Below are 13,934 nucleotides of genomic sequence, written 5' to 3' on the forward strand. Positions count from 1 at the left end.
TACCATTATTTAATGCTTCGATCTTAAATATGATCAATCTATCTTTATTAGTTGGCTATGTACCACAGGCTTTTAAGGTGGCAGTAATTAAACCATTACTTAAAAAGCCATCACTTGACCCAGCTATCTTAGCTAATTATAGGCCAATCTCCAACCTTCCTTTTCTCTCAAAAAGTCTTGAAAGGGTAGTTGTAAAACAGCTAACTGATCATCTGCAGAGGAATGGTCTATTTGAAGAGTTTCAGTCAGGTTTTAGAATTCATCATAGTACAGAAACAGCATCAGTGAAGGTTACAAATGATCTTCTTATGGCCTCAGACAGTGGACTCATCTCTGTGCTTGTTCTGTTAGACCTCAGTGCTGCTTTTGATACTGTTGACTGTTTATTACAGAGATTAGAGTATGCCATAGGTATTAAAGGCACTGCGCTGCGGTGGTTTGAATCATATTTATCTAATAGATTACAATTTGTTCATGTAAATGGGGAATCTTCTTCACAGACTAAGGTTAATTATGGAGTTCCACAAGGTTCTGTGCGAGGACCAATTTTATTCACTTTATACATGTTTCCCTTAGGCAGTATTATTAGACAGCATTGCTTAAATTTTCATTGTTACGCAGATGATATCCAGCTTTATCTATCCATGAAGCCAGAGGACACACACCATTAGCTAAACTACAGGATTGTCTTACAGACATAAAGACATGGATGACCTCTAATTTCCTGCTTTTAAACTCAGATAAAACTGAAGTTATTGTACTTGGCCCCACAAATCTTAGAAACATGGTGTCTAACCAGATCCTTACTCTGGATGGCATTACCCTGACCTCTAGTAATACTGTGAGAAATCTTGGAGTCAATTTTGATCAGGATATGTCATTCAATGCGCATATTAAACAAATATGAAGGACTGCTTTTTTGCATTTGCGCAATATCTCTAAAATTAGAAAGGTCTTGTCTCAGAGTGATGCTGAAAAAACTAATTCATGTATTTATTTCCTCTAGGCTGGACTATTGTAATTCATTATTATCATGTTGTCCTAAAAGTTCCCTGAAAAGCCTTCAGTTAATTCAAAATGCTGCAGCTAGAGTACTGACAGGGACTAGAAGGAGAGAGCATATCTCACCCATATTGGCCTCTCTTCATTGTCTTCCTGTTAATTCTAGAATAGAATTTAAAATTCTTCTTCTTACTTATAAGGTTTTGAATAATCAGGTCCCATCTTATCTTAGGGACCTCATAGTACCATATCACCCCAATAGAGCACTTCGCTCTCAGACTGCAGGCTTACTTGTAGTTCCTAGGGTTTGTAAGAGTAGAATGGGAGGCAGAGCCTTCAGCTTTCAGGCTCCTCTCCTGTGGAACCAGCTCCCAATTCAGATCAGGGAGACAGACACCCTCTCTACTTTTAAGATTAGGCTTAAAACATTCCTTTTTGCTAAAGCTTATAGTTAGGGCTGGATCAGGTGACCCTGAACCATCCCTTAGTTATGCTGCTATAGACTTAGACTGCTGGGGGGTTCCCATGATGCACTGAGTGTTTCTTTCTCTTTTTGCTCTGTATGCACCACTCTGCATTTAATCATTAGTGATTGATCTCTGCTCCCCTCCACAGCATGTCTTTTTCCTGGTTCTCTCCCTCAGCCCCATCCAGTCCCAGCAGAAGACTGCCCCTCCCTGAGCCTGGTTCTGCTGGAGGTTTCTTCCTGTTAAAAGGGAGTTTTTTCCTTTCCACTGTTGTCAAGTGCTTGCTCACAGGGGGTCGTTTTGACCGTTGGGGTTTTTCCGTAGTTATTGTATGGCCTTGCCTTACAATATAAAGTGCCTTGGGGCAACTGTTTGTTGTGATTTGGCGCTATATAAATAAAATTGATTGATTGATTGATTATACAGGGAGCAGATTTATTTGAATATTTAAAAAAAATAAGGTTAAACTTGAGTGAGCTAAAGTGATCAACTGAGTTTTTCAATTATGGACTATTGCTTATTGTTATATGTCAAAACTATGTTTAAAATTAATTTTATTTTATTTTAATTTGCTGATTATCTGACAACTCCCGAAGTATAAAATTACATTTGTCTGTTACCTTCAAGTGTTGTATCCAATGATGAGCTCCTCTGAGCTGCTAAGTCCCACCTACACAAAGGTGCCAAATAAAAACAATTCCAATATACTGCCTGAATTTTCAGGAAAATGTTGGAGCGAATCTGGAATAAATGCACATATTTAGGAGTGGACCCGATAAATGGGGAGTTAAGTCAAAGTTTAACATTGTGGGAAAGAGTGATTTAATAATGAACCAATTTTAAACAAATCAAAATGTGGTGAAGTTTTTTTCTAAACCTGAAATAGAAAGCAAATTCATTTTAATATGAATCTGTAACAATATGTGGAGCAAACTGGAAAATCTGGAAGGATTTTGGACTTTGAGTGCTCTTCTCATGTATTATAGTTATTCTTTTCTTTTGAAAATTGAAGGTTATATTGTGAATTCACTGACAAATCTGCAGCAGTGGTGCATTTGGTTCATATGGGAACAGTACTTGCCTTAATCGAAGTCAGCTTGTGAATTCCTCACTGTGCTGCAGCTGATTATCAACTGTCAGATTGTCGTCACCCTCCAGGACAAGAACAATCTCCTACACATGGAAATTCACCGTGAATAAATTTCCAACAGAGGGGAGAATTTGTTTGCCATTTCTTTTTGAAAATTAATTTAATTTGGTCAATGAGAGTGGTGTTTTTAATTCAGAATGTAGCATCATATTATCAGAATGTGTTGTGGATACAGATGACAGACATTTTGACCCCTGTGCACAAACATAACGAGATATCAATCAGTACATCCCAAATGTACAGTGTAATTGGTGTCAAAGTAAATGGGAAGCAGCTGTTGATGGTGCAGACATTTCAAGGAAGAGATTAGTGATCAGATGACAAAGAGGAAAATACAATACACAACCCAGTCTGACTCAGACTGTGGCAAAGGAGAAACACAGCTCACAGCCCTTCTGTTTATCTCCTAGTTTGTTTAATAGGATTCCCTCCACTGCAGGTTTCGATTTCTGTCAGAGTCAACTACTCAGCCACATGTTCAAATTAGACTGGTGGGGCACAGATTCTCACACGGAGGGTTATACAGGAAAACAAGCAAGCTGACAGGATCATGTAAAATCTACAATTTCTGTTGAGGTACCGCTGTTGAGATTTCCATCCTCTTTGGGGATTGTTACTGTGGATTACAGATAAGGAACAATCCAGTGTTGCCAAGCATATTAAATAGTATACAAGCAGCTGACTAGCTCAAAGAGGCCAGGAGAATTTTGAATGATCAACATCTACAAAGTTTGGTTTTCTTCTCTCATGTGCATTCTCACATTTATATATCATAATTTCCATTTGTTGGAACGGAGCACCTTCTTTCCCTGATACAATGGAACTGGCCCACTTGCCCTCATAGTCTCGCTTTCTGGCTCAGGTCTTTCTGTAGGACCTCAGATCCAGCCCGTGGGGGCAAGTTGGAGCATGAGATGACAGATGGATTAGGGCTGGATCTGAGGTCCTACAGAAAGACCTGAGCAAGAAAGCGAGACTCTTAATTAACCAGTCTATTTATGTTCATGTCCTCACCTATGGTCGTGAACCTTGGGTAATGACAAAAATAACTCAAGATCACAAATGAGATTTCTCTGTTACACTCCAGGACAGAGTGAGACGCTCAAAGATCTGGGAGGAAATCTGAGTAGCGCTTCTGCTTCTTTGTATCAAAAGGAGCCATCTGAGGTGGTTCAGGCATCTCTTGAGGATGCCCCTTATTCATCTTGCTAGGGAGGTCTTCGAGGCACATCCAGCTGGGACGAGGCCATGGAGAAGATCAAGGAGCACACTGGAAGGATTATATTTCCTTGCTACCTTGGGAATGCCTCAGAATTACCTAGGAAGAGTTTGACTTGGATGAGGATAGGGAAGTGTGGCTTGCTTGGTCCACTGCCACCGCGACCCAGACCCAGATAAGCAGCAGAAAATGAATGAATGAATGAATGAATGAATATAACTGGCTCACTGTTTGGGACTTTAGCTTCTTCTAAGCTCAGTAATTCCATCTGATCTCTGTGTCCAAGGATTTGGGTTCTATGTGGGACCTTGTCTGCTCATATTCAATAGTTGTTGTGTTTATAAGGAATATGCCTGCTCAGCACCAAATCAGTAACAATCGTAAAAGTCAAAAACAGTTTATCTCAAATTTAGTCTCTTTGAAAGTTTTTGCATTAAAGTTGCAACAGTTTAAATTCAGGTATTTGGTTTACCCCCCCCCCCTCCCCCAAAAAAAACACATTAAAAACAATGTATAACCATATGAGACCAGGGTATCGCTAATCTAACTAGACTGAAGCAAATAAAACGATACCTGATTTAAAACCAGTTTAAAACATATTTTGAAGCTGTTCAAAAGCAGTTTAACACTTTACACTGTTGTTGTGGAGCAACTCGAATCCAGATTATCTAACCAATTTAAAGAAATGGAACAAGAGAAAAAAATTGCATTCTATAGTTTTTTCATGATCAAAAACTTAAAAATGATTTCTGTCATTCCACTAATTAATTACCTATTTAATTCAGCTCTCAAGACATGGTAATATGGTTATGTTTTAATTTGACAATCACAATGTTGTGGCATTGTACAGCATTTGATTGTGTTGTTATTTGTTGGCCTCAGCGTCATTAGTTGGACACCAGAAACGTGTGCCAATTGTTTGTCTGTTACAAATATAAAAGTCAATAAATTTCCATCACACAACAAAAGACATGGCTGTCAGTTGGTTGAAGAAAGCAGTTTTTTAAAAAACAATTCCAACACAAACATGGGATGTCACAGATTCTATTTGGATTTTCATGGGTGCCATGTCTATAGTCAGATAATGCCCATCATAATGGGATCATCTGTTTGAACAGAGAAAGAGAGTGCGAGAAACAATACAACTGGCACCCTGAAGTGTACTGACAGAGCCTACAGGAAGGGATCTTGGAGCGTCAGATCAAAATCAACATACACTCAACAAAAATATAAACGCAACACTTTTGGTTTTGCTCCCATTTTCTATGAGATGAACTCAAAGATCTAAAACTTTTTCCACATACACAATATCACCATTTCCCTCAAATATTGTTCACAAACCAGTCTAAATCTGTGATAGTGAGCACTTCTCCTTTGCTGAGATAATCCATCCCACCTCACAGTGGGCAGTCTAAGGCACACCTGTGCACTAATCATGGTGTCTAATCAGCATCTTTGTATGGCACACCTGTGAGGTGGGATGGATTATCTCAGCAAAGGAGAAGTGCTCACTATCACAGATTTAGACTGGTTTGTGAACAATATTTGAGTGAAATGGTGATATTGTGTATGTGGAAAAAGTTTTAGATCTTTGAGTTCATCTCATACAAAATGGGCGCAAAACCAAAAGTGTTGCGTTTATATTTTTGTTGAGTGTATATGCCAAAGTGGGTTGGGTAGTAATGGCAGGGTTCGAGATGGCTGCCTGAACTATCTCCTGTTCCTGTGGTCGCAGAGTCAATCTGTAGTTTCCATTCCAAGTCAAGCTCAAGTAGCAATTAAATATAATGACACTTTTACTGGCTGAACTCTTTGATCTCTCAGATTTTTATCTTCATCCTCCACAGTCTTGTCTTACGGTGTGTGTCTCCTGCAGTGATGGATGGGCGGACCGATATGAGGTTGTGGAGGGTTACGAGCAAGAAGCAGAAGGAGGAATCACTATGAAGTTACAGTCAGAGGTGGTCAAATCCTTTGATGATTACTACCTAAAGCTGCGTCTGGATACCAACACCAGAAACCCCTGGTTTCCTGAGTTTTGGCAGTACCGATTCCAGTGCCGCCTACTGGGCCATCCGCAGGAGAACAAGAACTACAAGAAAGTCTGCTCTGGTGGGTGAAATCATCAACATATACATGCTGGTTGTTTAAATAAAACTCCTGTATTGTAGCTCAATTTAATGTGTACAATCTTGACATAGCAACAAAGTTCTTGTTTTGATTTTCTCATATATTTTTTCTCTGCTTTGGATGCCATGTTGTCATTTCCTTGTACTCTAAAATACAGACAGGTGAAAAATGAAAAAAAAAAAAAAGCAGATAAATGAGTGGAGAAACACAGCAAAATCAGATTCTATACAGGTGTACTACATGATACAATTAAGCAATAAAACATTGTGACTCATTTGCTGTGACCTTCAAAGTCACCAGATGTCAGCCCTGTTGAACTCCTATGAGAGATTTTGTAGTTGTGTCAGAGCACCTTACTCAGAAACTTTATGTTGTTTTTTCATTGCATTTGCACCCGTGTTTATTTTTGCTGGAAAAGTTGGTTTGTAATACATTTTTCATGTGTGATTCACTTATCATGCATTATGGAAGGTATCAGATTTATATTTTACAGCAAAATATCTTTCCTTCAAATAAAGCATAAAACTAGAAGAATGCTCCACTGATGTCCAAAACAGCTCATGTTGCAATGTTTAAAGATGTCCTGTCCAAATTTGGGCTGAGCTGTAACTGCAGTTTGCTGCACACAAACTAAACTAAAGATTTCAAGCAGGGGCAAAGATCATCACCCTGTCAGGGCAGGATTGTTAAAGAAAAGAAGTAATTTTGAACACATGTCACAACACATCAGGACCCCCAAGAGTGGAACAGGGCTGCTGAAGTTGCAGCTCCATCTATTTATTAAGATCCGCCTACAAATCTAATAGACTGTATTCCAGGATAGTCCCGACCTATACAACAAAACTCCAGGAAAATCTCTCTATTAGTTTTTGAGTAGTCCTATAATAATCCAACAAAGAGATGTAGGTAAAAATCCTCATGGTGGAAGTAATGACATATATTTTTCTTTGACTGCAACTCAAATATCTTTCATCTGTCACCAATAGGAAATGAAAGTCTGCAAGAAAACTACATTCAGGACAGCAAGATGGGATTTGTCATCAATGCCATCTACGCCATGGCCACGGCCTCCATGACATGCTCAGGAGTTATGCCCCACACAAACGGGCCTGTGTGAGGCTATGGACCCCATTGATGGCAGCAAGCTGCTAGATTACCTCCTCAAGACATCGTTCAGGGGCGTCTCAGGGGAGGAGATTTATTTTGATGAAAATGGAGACACCCCCGGAAGGTAAGAGAGCGAGTGGGACGGCTGCGGATGTATGGATGTAGGAGGGGGCAGGAAAATTCACATCACCATCTCAGCTATATTCTGTGAATTTCTCTCTTTTCACACCCTTCTGCTCAGTGGCTCACATGCATGTGCATGCGCCCATCCTGAGTACCCATTACTGTAATGAGTTTGGAGCGGAACAGATTCAGCCGTTTGTCTGCTCTGGCAGCCGTTTCATCTCTCTTCAGACCAAGAGATGCAACTTGACAGTCAGAAAACACAGCCGTGTCATTCCTCCGTCAGTTGGAGGTCAGGTGGTGCATGTCGTGGTTCCGAATGCAATTGGCTGTTTCGCTCACACGTTTGGTAGGCTGCAGAGGCGTGATCATTAAATTGCCCATCACTCCCCTCTACCTCCACATTCTTGCACTTCATCCATCTGCTAACTCATCACTTCTGACTTCCTTCCTCACTAACCTCTTTTGCATCCCTTTTCCTTTCTTCCCGCCTGTCAGGTATGACATCATGAATCTCCAGAGCGTAGGTGACAGCCGCTATGATTACATACATGTGGGATCGTGGCATGAGGGCATCCTGAGAATCGATGACAACAAACTGTGGATGAACAGCAGCGACATGGTGCGCTCAGTGTGCAGTGAGCCCTGCTCCAAAGGACAGATCAAGGTAGAGAGCAAATCCTCTGAGCAGAAAATTTGTCAGTGCTAAATCAGCTTTGAAAAATCAGAGGTACAAAGAAACAGTTAATTGAGGATTCAGTTAATTGAGGATTGAGGATTGTTGGTCTTTATGCAAACATACCAGCACTATTAAAAGACAAATAAAAAAAATAATAAAATGAAATAATTGATTTTTAATGTATTTGGGACTATTTGTCTATTTGCAGAACATCTAAAAAAAAGAAAAAAGATTTCACTGAAATGTAGTAGCATGTTAGGCGTTGGATCAAGGAAGGGTTAATAAAACTGGAAACGGATACGCAGCTGGCATATTTTTAATTAACATTTTTAGAATGTCTTTAATCTAATTGTAGTTTGGTGAAACAATCCCCCCGTCCCCGAGACCCACGAGAGCACCCCACCACCACGACCTAACTTGTATTGTAGCATCCAGTTGGCTTACGATTACATAGTATGTCTACATTTCTCCTCCCCGTCATATTAGCTAGCTTTACCAGTCATAGTGCCAACATTCAAAGTCCCTACTCTCACTTTCACACTTCTACCTTTCGTCTTCTTCCACTGCCTGACATGATCTTTGCCTCTTGTTCTTCTTTGCGCGATCGCAACACCTTGCTGGATGATAGTTTCTGTAGTGGCCTTTGGAAATTTAATTTGTGATTTGTTTGTTTGGTTTGGGAATTTTTACACCAGATGCCTTTCCCGATGAAACCTGATTCATTTATCCAGGCTTAAGACCTGGACTTTGAAAGCACTGGCTTGTGCACCTCAGTGCAGCTGAGATTTGACAAAATTTACGGTGTACAGTCTTCCTGCTTCTACTCTCTTTGTTTCCCAGGGTTAGGATTGGAACTCAGAATGCACTGACTGCACACTAACATCTGGGGTTTTTAAAGGATCATAATGAAATCTGGTCATGCTCAAATTGATATTGTCTGACATACACTCGTGTAGGATGTGCAGTTAAAATTTGGCAAAAAAATTTGGCAATGAATTTTTGTTCAAGTTGTCACGGGCACAAGGAAGTGTGACTGATGTGTGGATGCTCTGGCAGAGTGGATTTCTATATCAGTGCAGGATTACAATACAATGGGCCTGAAAAGGAGAACAAAATTGGATTTGATTTTGTGAAAGAGCCGTTGTCACTTGAATTCATTTTATGGAGAGCATCTTTAATACGAAGAGGAAGTAGAACTAGATGCTTATCAAGTCCAAGCATGCCACATATGTTAGGAATGTTGAAGAATGCTCTCTTCAAGTTGTCAGGAGAAGACTTATAAAAACCGTAAATTATCTGGTACCTTAGTGGGTTTTAAAATACTTCATAAAAACAATATGATTACTTGCTATAATATGAAGAATTTGGTTTACCGATTTGTTGTTTTTTGGATTGTGCGTTGTGCACTATTGTTTGTTTTATTGTGAAATTTTAGTTCATTGATTAATCTAATCTATATTGTCTGCGCTTGTTTTTTGGGTATTTGTTGTTATATATTTTTATGTTAAAGAGGTGCGTGTTTATAAGCTTTTGCTTCTGCCTACACCCTTTCAGCTTCACAAAACTTAAAGTTTTTTATGACATTTTTTGTTTTATTCATTTTTTAGTTAAGTATGTGCCGAATAAATTCATTCATTCATTAATTCAAAATCAGTCAAGGAATCTAAAGTAACCACTGAAGATATAACTGGTTGGGGGCACACCATAATGGCTGGTGCCATTATGGTGTGCATAATTGTGCCACATAAATGCATAACGTGAGGACCCCAACACATCCTTTATATATATGAATCCTGCTTCATAATTCAGAAATATGATTTTTTTTTTTTTAAATACAATTTGGAAGACTTTTTTAAAAGTTAATTTAAAAAGTTGCACATTTCACATTGATTCATAAAAGTTCAATAAAAATTAATCGACATTAGACAACACTTTTAAACCTTAATCCAAAGTACTGATCACGAAACAGTGCAGGTAAAATGTGTCAACAGTCGATAAATGGGCTCAGCAGGCAGAAACAGGTCATGGTCCAGAAAGTCCAAAATATCTCACAGGCTGAACCCACTGAGAGCAGGATACACAATGTCAAAAATACCTTGCCAAGGGTCCAAAAGTAAAGAGGCAGATGGGAAAATGTCAACATGCATAGAAACAACATGTATAGAAAGTTTGGCAGGAGCAGAACACCTGGTGACACCTGACTGAGTAAATATGTCAGCTGATAGGGAACAACAAGAAAGACAGAAATTGCAAACTGGACCAGAGCTGAAGTGACAGGAGACATCAGCAGAGTGCTGAAAATAAAACCAAGAAAAAAAAATTATAAGTGAAGTAACACGGAGCAGTTCATCTGTGATTCTGTTCAACTTCATTTTAACAGTGGTTCAGTGCATCATAAAATGTCACAATATTGTCATGATTCAAAACTTTTGAGATCATTCCAAAGCCTACAAATGAGTATCCTAGGCATGTAGTTTCCTCCAAAACAGATTGACTGAATAAATCGATACATTAATGATTCAATCTGCCTACATTGTTAAAATAACATCTATTACATCTTCAAATTCAAAGAGTACAGTGGTGGTAAAGTGATTAAAAATGTGTGAACTTCGATGCACAACATTAATCAAAAAAAGCAAATTGGTTTTGCCTGTGTGATATACCAACAACATCCCGGATTCCTGCTGGACATGTTGTCTTTTTATAGGAAATAATCTCGTCATCACTTGTATGATGTAAATTAGGAGCAGGTGTGGTTGAAATTAGATGCATCTTAAAATGAGTTTGTCAGTTTCTTTCATTTCCAAAGTCTAGGTCTGGCAGCCAACAAGGTCACTGCTGCTTGTTTGTGCACAGATATAAAATGTTGGTACTTTTGGGATTGTTTAGCATGAAACATTTTTGAATGTAAAAGCTAGCTATCATAGATTTTGCACATCACATTTATCAAATTTAATTTGCATAAATCATTTAAACTCAGTCAATGTTCAAAATAGTTTAATTGTATCAATGAATAAATTACTGAGATCAGCTTGACTCCAGGGTTGACACACGGCAGTCATTTGGAAGATGGTATAGATACATCATTATTTTTTATTTAAATGATACTTTGAAGAAGACTGATACTTTGAAACCACAAATTGATGTATCATGACACGTTTGTATAACCTCAGTGGAGTGCCCTGTGCTTTGTTTCCCACATGCACACTGAAATGATCCATTAGCTACAGTAAATATTAAATATTGCTGGTGAATTTGCTCTGATTTGGGGCTGACTGTTGCAGTGTAATGATACACTGTCACCCCGAGGGAGGATGCCTCCTCTCTCCTGGCTGCTCACGCTTCCCCGTCTGCTTTGTTTTCCGCTCCACTTATCACCCTGTTTTACATATCACAGTGCTGGTAACAGGAGCAGAATGTAAAATCAGCCCGCCTTTAGAAAAACCATGTTGGGCTCTCAAGGAGGAAGCCGCTCACCATCAGTCACTTCTTACCATCCACTCTCGTGATATCACCTTGAATACTAATTTATGGTTATGTAGCTTCGCCGCACTGGTTGCCATGGCATCCCTGTTATTGATGTGTCTGAATTTTCACAGATAAATGTTTGGGTTGTGTATTGCAGGTGATTAGAAAGGGCGAGGTAAGCTGCTGCTGGATCTGCACCACATGCAAGGACAACGAGTACGTTCAAGATGAGTTCACTTGTAAGGCCTGTGAGCTGGGATGGTGGCCCGATGAGGACCTGGAAGGTAAGAAAATCTAAATCCAGGCACCTCAGGGGCATAGCCAGAGAGAGGACACCAAAATACACCATACCACCAAAGACGAAAGGACCACATGTTGTTTGGAAACTAAAATTTTACTTCTGGGCATCTTGCATATGAGGCATTGCAGTAACTCTCTTTGACCATCTACATCAGGTGGAAAAGTGCTACAAAAACACAGTCCACTTTCACTTAATGGCCTTACAGGAGTTAGGGCCTATATCACCAAACATCATGTCCTCACAATGACATTATACAGTATGGATAAAATCTCTGGTACCTATTCCTTGACTATGATGTTAGTCTCCATGAAGAGCCTTTAGCTCCACCTAACAAGTTCTAACATCCTCTCCTAGCATAGAGGCAACATATATTTAATACTTTATGTGCATAGAATAAAGTACAAGAATAATATATACTGTCAGTCCCTGCCTTTAAATCCAATATTATTAGTATCACATGGAATTCAGCAACCTTAATCAACCCGAGCATCTATAAAAAGTGTTTATTCCCATCAAATCCTAAAATTAAGCATCATTACCCCAAATAGATGATGACCCAGTCACCTTCTTTTACTTAAAAGTGATATTAATTCCACGAATGAACTAGAAAATTAGTCTGCATCCTTAACTACACACATAACCACATTTAATCATAATTTTGCACACAATTAAAACTCGGATGTGTTTATCACAGCCCCCCAAACCTGAGAAAACACCATCTCATAAGTCTGAACAAACACTCACAGTCACTGCTGTGGTTACCTCACTACTGCACACCAACTATAATAATAATAAAAATAATACTTCATATAGCACTGTCAGGTCAGAACGTTTCAGAGCAGTAAATAACAAAAAAATAAGAGGATATAAAAAAATTAAACTAATGAAAGTAGGTAAACTAAATTAAAACCATGCAGTAATTATGATTGCTGTCTTTTCTTGTATTGTGAACTTAATATAAATGTGCAGAACTTGTAGACACCAGCATCACTGAATCATTATAAGGCTTTGAAGACAAGCTTTTGCTGTTTTGTTCACCTGTACACCAGTGAATTCTTCTCTCCTTGGCTCCCTCTTTCTCTGATGCTTTTCACCATCAAATAAATCTGCTCTTTTTGTTGTCATCCTCCACTCCACTCTGCCAAAGAGATGCTGCTGTCTCTGCTCTCTGCCTTGTGACAAAGCGCATGTTTTGACAGCAATTTGTAGAGTTAAGGGGAGCTCTCACTTCCCAGATGCAACATTCTATTGCTGCCAGGAAACACTTGGGGATACATTCAGCAGTGGAATGAAGAAGAATTTCTACCATCACTCATCTTAAAGAGAGAATAATAACAGAGACACGTGGTATTCTGCGGTATTCAGTTCATATTCTCAGTGGCCACAACTATTTATTCATTCAGGTCAAGTCTGTTGATATGATATACGTACATATTTAGTATAACTACTCAAGCAGATTTCATTTATATCCTCCTGACTACCAGGATATATATATATATATATGTATATATATATATATATATATACACACACACGAGGTCTGTGATAAAACTAACGTACCTTTTTATTTTTTTCAAAAACTATATGGATTTGAATCAAAATTTTTTCCAAAACTGTGAGGCACATCGAAGTGGACATCATTCGAGAAATTCAGCTGGTTTTCTGTGAAAATTTTAACAGCTGATGAGAGATTATGGACTGTTGCTGTCACTTTAAGGACTGCCCACAGAGCGGGACGTCGCAATGCACCCTGAGCCGCTGCTGTCTGCCTGTTTCGAGCTGAAAGCTTCCAAATTTAAGCCTCTGTTGACCCAGGACGTCGTGAGAGAACAGAGAACTTTGAGAAGAGGTCAGGATCAGCAGTTTATCCGGACATTCCACTGTTAAAGGAGATTTTATTAATGAAAGACGTGCGGACGGGTCCGCGCGTTGGGACGCAGCCGGCGCGGTGCGGCGGCGGCACAGGAAAAACACCTCCATGTTGATAACCATTTGTAAAAACCAGGCGGCTTTTGATGGCTTTCAGTTGAGTGAGTATCTGAGAAATTGTTTAACAGCTGGGCATGTTCCAACTTGTCCTTAAGGCTTCCAACGGAGGTGTTTTTCCTGTGGCGGCGCGCGGCGCTGGCTGCATCCCGATGCGTGGACCCGTCTGCACTTTCTTTATTACAAAATCTCCTTTAACAGTGGAATGTCCAGATAAACTGCTGATCCTGACCTCTTCTGAAAGTTCTCTGTTCTCTCACGACGTCCTGGTTCAACAGAGGCTTAAATTTGGAAGCTTTCAG

At 39.3% G+C, this 13,934-nt stretch overlaps 1 protein-coding gene across 1 annotated transcript in view; it reads left to right on the forward strand.

The window, feature by feature from the left end:
• Nucleotides 1-13,934, forward strand: part of grm1a (glutamate receptor, metabotropic 1a) — a 42,048-nt gene that overhangs the window by 15,841 nt on the left and 12,273 nt on the right. Inside the window, 5 exon segments of the mRNA XM_034162103.1 lie at nucleotides 5,715-5,950; nucleotides 6,955-7,048; nucleotides 7,050-7,199; nucleotides 7,697-7,865; nucleotides 11,503-11,629. Of these exon segments, the coding sequence (XP_034017994.1) occupies nucleotides 5,715-5,950; nucleotides 6,955-7,048; nucleotides 7,050-7,199; nucleotides 7,697-7,865; nucleotides 11,503-11,629 (776 nt within the window).

This window comes from Thalassophryne amazonica, chromosome 21, assembly GCF_902500255.1.
Source record: "Thalassophryne amazonica chromosome 21, fThaAma1.1, whole genome shotgun sequence".
Taxonomy (NCBI): Eukaryota; Metazoa; Chordata; class Actinopteri; order Batrachoidiformes; family Batrachoididae; genus Thalassophryne; species Thalassophryne amazonica.